General features: G+C 33.2%; 1 protein-coding gene across 1 annotated transcript in view; it reads right to left on the bottom strand.

Annotated features, from left to right (window-relative positions):
* The window catches only part of LOC106461456, an 89319-nt gene extending 82603 nt beyond the window's left edge, over window positions 1-6716 (bottom strand). Inside the window, exon 1 of the mRNA XM_013921278.2 lies at window positions 5635-6716. Coding sequence (XP_013776732.1) covers window positions 5635-6210 — 576 coding nt within the window. The 5' untranslated portion in view covers window positions 6211-6716. The remainder of the gene's footprint in view (window positions 1-5634) is intronic.
* Window positions 6717-7172: the final 456 nt, after the last annotated feature.

The raw sequence follows: 7172 nt of genomic DNA, 5'->3' as shown, positions 1-7172 counted from the left end.
GGTACAATTCTGAAAATTACTGATTAAGTAACCAGGAATTACCCAGTTTCAGCTTCGTACTTTACTCTATATACAACACTCAGGTACAATTCTGAAAATTACTGATTAAGTAACCAGGAATTACCCAGTTTTAGCTTCGTACTCTACTCTATATACAACACTCAGGTACAATTCTGAAAATTACTGATTAAGTAACCAGGAATTACCCAGTTTTAGCTTCGTACTCTACTCTATATACAACACTCAGGTACAACTTCTGAAAATTACTGATTAAGTAACCATGAATTACCCAGTTTTAGCTTCGTACTCTACTCTATATACAATTTTATTCAGCCTAAACAGGACTAACACATTCATCAAACATGAGAAATTTATGTTGCCATGACTACATGAATACACTTTAAAGCAGCAGCTGAACATATACTGTAACCACGCTTACCTATACCCTCAGGCAGCTTTAAAATTGTTTTTTTTTTATCAGATTAGAGCTTTGAAGAAGCAACATTAGACAAAAATCGAAGGCTTGGAGCTCATTAAACACAAAAACGAAAAACCTTCGTTACAAATTCAGGAGTGATATGCAAATGATCGTATTTTAAATTATGAGTTTAAATGATAAAGATGTTAAAAAAACATTATGCACGCCAGGACTTCAAAATAGATAGACTACCAGTGAAAAACAAAATTTTTAAAAAGCGTTTGTTAGCAAGCTCTGGTTATTACTACACTGCAAAACGCATTTGGGGGTGGGGGTGGGGGTAGTGAATAACCAATTAGTGAACTAGTATAAAGACCCTATTACATTAATTCATATATCAGCAGCATATTAAGTATTTTTGATAATTATATGTTTTAGCGTTTACGAAACATACATACATAGATACATACGAGGCGGGGTGTTGCTGTGTATAGTATGCTGGCAAGTTTTAATAGATTTATGCTAATAACAACAAGAATTCTACGTTTCTAAAGTAAAAGAAAAAAAAAAGATTTATTTTCAACATAGCATAATGCACACACACACACAAGATTAAACCTGTTTATTCGCCAGACTTTCGATATTAATAAAAACAAATCTTATTTCCGACTTCTAATTGTATCAGGAGAACAAGATAAACTACATACGTGCACACACACACAAGATTACGAGAATATTCTACTTTTTTTCTTCTTCAGAAACTCCAACTTGTATGATAAATAATACAAAATCTGTAGAAACACCAAAAATTGATAACAATAAAAATATGGTACAGGTATTATATTTTTAATAATGTTTTGTTTGTAGTTTAGCGCAAAGCTACACAATGCTGTGTCCACTACGGGTATCTAAACCGGGTTTTTAGCGTTATGAAATAGATAATACAGCTTTAATCTGGGATAAAAATGGGGAAGATGAATTTTCGTCAGACTGGGAGTATTTGTGTGAAACTAATGAGTGTGAAAGAACCTCAATATACACAAAAATACGATACCCTATAACCTCTCGGGTTATAGGGTTTGGTTTGTTTCTAGTTCAACACAAAGCTACACAATGGGCTATCTGTTCTCTGCCCACCACGGGTATCGAAACCCGGGTTCTAGCGTTGTAAGTCCGCAGACATACCGCTGCGCCACCGGGTGGCGAGGTTATAGAGTATCTTATCTTTGTGTAATATTCGTTTCTTAAGCGTACGTGTTTTTCTAACATCATGAAACAATCTCAATATATTAGCATGCTGCATGACAATAAACCGTTTTTAAGTCAGCAAATTTTATGAGCATAAGAATACTTATTATCATAACGTGTGTGTGTGTGTGTAAGAGAGAGACGGGTAAATTTGTTAAACAGTCACGTAACGGTAATTCTATAAGTGTATGTACGTATTTTGTCCCATTGTTTCAGAGATATATCAGTTCCAATCCAAGCGTCTAACCAGCTGAAAAGCTCTCATCTATACTAATTCATGCTTTATCAACCTAATACCCTTATTTTACGAACAACAACACTAAGCAGAAATAGCATATTCAGCAACAATGTCTATCTTCACGTATTTCTACTCAGTAAGAGTAAAAAAAATACCCATTAAAATTCGAATCTTAGCTTTTTCTCTCGCTATCTTGATTTGCTAAAATCACGTGTATTTTAATAAACTATTTTGGTTAGAACGAAACAGGAGAGTAACAAAAACAAAAATTATAGTTTCAGCATTCAATTTTAGTTGGTTTTCTGTCAATCCTCTCCAAAGTTAAAGCACATAAAATGTTAACAACCTTAGCTCCGTTTTTCGAACGGTTTTGTTGCGTTAACTGCAAAAAAAAAAATATTACCTGTAGGCCACGGAAGAAAGCTCATAAAATGTTACAAAAATATTAAACAGAATAACTTTATTAATCCATCCCAAAAGAAGCAACATATGTCATCTAAACATAAGCGAGTTTCTTTATCCTATTTCTTAGTATCGTGTCTATAGCTGCTGGATATTACTATAAACTCAAATCGCACGTTATTTGCACAATTAATAAATTCCGAGCAGCATTTGTAAAGCCAAAAAATTACAGGCGTATTTGTCGACCCAAGTATCCTGTTAGTGTACATTACAAAGACATTGGTTCATTACTCATACGCCAAGTTGATATTTTGCGAAGGTAGCGATAGTACTAACATTTGTGCTGATTAAACAGACGATAATATTGTCAGTAGTACAATCGATTTTTACTAGATGGTGCTATTATCAGTTGATTAACTACAAACCCTTCTAATATAAATACGTTTTTGTTTTATTCTGTATGGCAACTATTATTCAGCAAAGCGACCTCCTCGACAACTTAATACGCTACCTATTGTTGATTCTCTAATTTATGACTTGTTATATACGCCATTTTTAAGATTCAAAATCACGTGCTTTCGGTGTGTAATAACATTAGTCAGTGATAATTGCAACTAAACTTGATTCAAAAAATACAAAATTAACATTAGAACACTGAATCTAGCACATTTTCACATTACACAATCGCACTAATGCCAAAAAAAGGGGGAAAGTCCATACTTGTGGTGGGCACAGTACAGATAACCAGCCCATTATATAGTTTTGCGCTTAACAACAAACAAACAAATCAAATTGAAAGGAGGAATTTCAAAATCAGCGATCAAAGAGTTAGTAATCAAGCAGTATCTGTTTGAAATACGTTGAAAAAATGGATTTTTCGTAGCCATTTCAGGTTAATAAAACCAACGGGAAAAAAATGGCAGGCGTTTACATTTATTTCCGGAGAGTGTGATTATAAAATTACTTTATCTCTAAAATACTAAAATGGCATGTATATTATGATTCTATTTGAATAGTTTTACTTTTTTTTATTATATTAAACCTGACAAAAGTCGAATCTACTAAAAGAAACTATAGAATTTCTTCGTCATTCCAAATCCACAGTCTTGAATGATCAAACTTGTATTTAACAGAAAACCGTCCTTCGTACAGTCCTTCAGGACATATCAAAATATCCAGCCAATAAAAGTTGGGGAGGAGATAAAATACGGGGTTTAAATTCAAGAAATCTATGTCAGCATAACGAATTAAAACAATAGAGTATTATAAACATAAGAGGAAAAGCTGGGTTACTTTAAGAATTCACGACACTTTTTTCCGAACAAAATGTAAACATCAGCCATTTTGTTTATGTTGACTACACTGACCTGAAATTTGCGTCAAATATTCCATTTTTTTTTCTACGGATTGCAATGACTTACTACTAACTAACTCTGATAATGACTTTTGGTCACTAAAATTGCCAGTCTTTCTTTCACAATTTTCTACCTATTGTGATAAAACATTCACAAATAATTTTCGAATTCAAAATTAAGTTTTTAGTTTTCCTTATCCGTCAACATTTATGAAACTATGTATTAGTAGGCCTATTCATTTCCCGCACTTTTAATATAATGTCAGCGTGAAGGGTTCACTCCATTCATACTGGGCCACGTAAGGTACTTGGGTAATTACGTTATGTCTCAACTGAATGCCTAGTAATTAAATGCACCCCCCGCGGGTAATGAAGAAATTAACTTCGTCATAACGATGAACAAAATTTGTATCAACATTAAAACTGTTGCCGGATAAAAAAATATTTTTTAAACCTTAATACTGTTCACAATATAATTAAACTTAATGTACTGGTGTAAATATTATGCATGTATATATATATATAACGACAATTCGAAATTACTTTTTTAACCTTAGAATCACCAATGGGAACCAGACCCAAAACAAATTTGAACACAATTTATTAATGTACCAAGTTGCTTAGGAATAGGAGTCCATGACTTTTAGTCACAGGGTCCCTAATGACATACAACTTACAAGTCACACGAAAAATATAAATAACTTAATAAGCAAAATAGCTTAAACACTCTAATTAATCCCACTGTGTACTTGACACAGAAAGATAATGTATTCAATTTTCTTTAGTCAGTTCTTTAGACTTCGAACTTATTGCAGTGAAACATAAACAAAAATAATTATTCAATAACATGCAATATGTGGACTCCACCATTAGAGAAAGTTGTCGGTAATTAAGGGTTAAGGATGAAACGGTTTTTTCTATACACTACACGACAAAATAAACTGGATTATAGCATATTTATACTATACCAAAAGACCACAACTATCTTGATGTAGCAAAGTTTTTAATTTAAACAAATACTTGAGAAAAAGGGAAGAAGAAAAATCAAGGAGGCCTTAAAATCGGAATAGGTATCGGTGTTAGGTCACCAGCACCACAAATTACACAATTATCTATAGTATAGGCCTAGCTAGCATTTATAAGAATAACAAAAAGCGATGTTTTTTAAGATATCTATAATAAAACTGAATTAAATTGATGTAATAGCTGCAACTGTATTTTTTACTTCTAAAATAAATAGATCTCAAATGTAAACTAATAGTAATAGTATTAATAATAACACAGAATACATAAACCATAATTCATAATGACAGACAACGTATTACTATCATTATGTGCTGTGAATGTTAAGTAGGCGAACCTTCCTATATACGCATGAATAACTGACATTTTTCACTCATTTAATTTAATAACTTATGGTTAAAAATTCACCATGCAATAGAAATACTCTAATTTCTAATTAATATATTCGTGTTCTCTCTCTGGAGTTGAACTTAATGTAAAATACTTCTTCTTTTTTTTACTTTTATCTACACCCCTTCACCGTTTTTCCATTTTTCTCTTATATCTGTTACTGTATTGTACACTACAGTGTATATAATATATGTGTAATTGGTGTATAATTTTGTAGTCTTAATATAATTTCTAGAGTTTATTCACGTTGGAAAACTGGAACTATGTTCTCGTTTTATTCTAACGAAATTCATCATCATTATACGTGCCTCTCGGTCATGGTTGAAAACATGTAAACACAGATAGAATACCTTACTGTTGCTACATACTGTGTTAGCTTTAAAACAATATGACTGATACACCAATTTCAACAAGTTTACAAAACAAATTTATCTATACTTAACTTAAGGGTGAGGGGGGGAGGGAACCTAAACAACTACCTTGAACCAGGTACTGCAACTGTAGTCTATGGCATGTCACACAAATATTCTTGGTGATATTTTTTATCAAAAGTAAACTTACCATGTTTGAGTATGGTTGAGCACTGAGCCGAATTCCGTCTCTAATCAACTTGTCTCGTATCATCATTTTCAGCTGCATCTTGGGTAGTTTAACAAATTCTGCTTTACCTTCTTCGTATTCATCAGTAAATCTGCCGCAGGATGGAACTTGTGCAGACATGAGCGCCATCCCGCCGCAGCAGCCGTATCCGTAGCTGCCGGTGCGCTCAGTCACTTCGGTCGTGCCCTTGCTGGCCGTTACTCTGGTTTTATCAACAGTGTTTGGCGACGTCGTAGACAAATAAGGGGAAGGGCCATCGGGGAAGCTATCTCCCTCAACAGGATGACCAAAAACAGAATTTCTTTGTTCTTCTAAAGTAAAATAAACAGCTGCACCTCCTTGCTCCAAAAGCTTTCTCACAGCACGAAGAATTTGCTGTCGGTGTGCTCCATCTGTCACACCTATGCCGTCCAGGTCAGCCTCGCCGATCTGTTTACAGATTTCTAAATCGTCGTAACCGTTATCCAGAAAGCTCTCGGCATACTGACTCAAGTGAAAAGAACGCAGCCACTCCTCTACAATATTCTCTTCAGCCATGTTGAACACTGCAATCCGAATTTTCCTGTTGCTTGTATTTGAACAATTAAATAGCTCATAATAACTTTAGGGTAACCGCATGGTAACTGTTTGCCCACCTCGAAACGTCCGCGTCGTAACACTTCTTTCTCAGCACTAAATACAGGCTATAACTACCAAGCATGCGGACTACAAAGACATCTGCCTAACACGCATGCGTGAAACAAACGAACTGTATTCTATGTATACATCTTTGAGTTGTGCACATATTTAGAACGTCACATTCAGCGCTGTAATCTACTTTGTAACCGTAAGCATCGTAGTCTTTAGAAAAGCGATACACCAGGCAGTTAGCCAGAAAGGTTGTATGTTTCAGGTCAACTCTGATTTGTTAGAAATTAAGTAATATATAATTCTAACTTGAATATTGTTAAAAAATAATTTGCAAATACCATTCCAGCCTCTAATAGTTTACTTTGAAATTATCCACGTGAAAATAAGATACTTTATAAAATTGTAATTCGATCATGTAGCATTCTTATAAGAAAAATAATCTTACAAAATTAACGATACTGCAATAAATTATTAACACAGATTATAAAAACGTTTTTCTAAGCCCATTGTTAATAAAGTTTTCGATTTTTTTTTATATAAATAGATAAGGTTTCTTTTAATATTTCGAATTTTTTCATGGCAGTAACACGATAAAGTGTAAAATCAAGATAATTGGCTTTTTCGATAATTAAAAGTGCTCATAAATTTTAATTTTGTTACAATCATTAATCTTATATGATAACTTCAGGAAATTAAAAATGACACAGAAATATCATTAAAGAAAATAGTATCCATTTGGAGTTCCTATCTTCATGAGGTTGATTAAATTATATATGGTATTTAACTTTCTTCTATGTCTTTTACGTTTTTTTATCGTTAATTAACATTCTTAACTTAAACAAGAGCCTAAATTCCACAAGGACTCTATT

This window comes from Limulus polyphemus, unplaced genomic scaffold (assembly GCF_000517525.1).
Source record: "Limulus polyphemus unplaced genomic scaffold, Limulus_polyphemus-2.1.2 Scaffold964, whole genome shotgun sequence".
NCBI lineage: Eukaryota > Metazoa > Arthropoda > Merostomata > Xiphosura > Limulidae > Limulus > Limulus polyphemus.
This window is presented reverse-complemented; position numbering and strand designations above follow the sequence as displayed.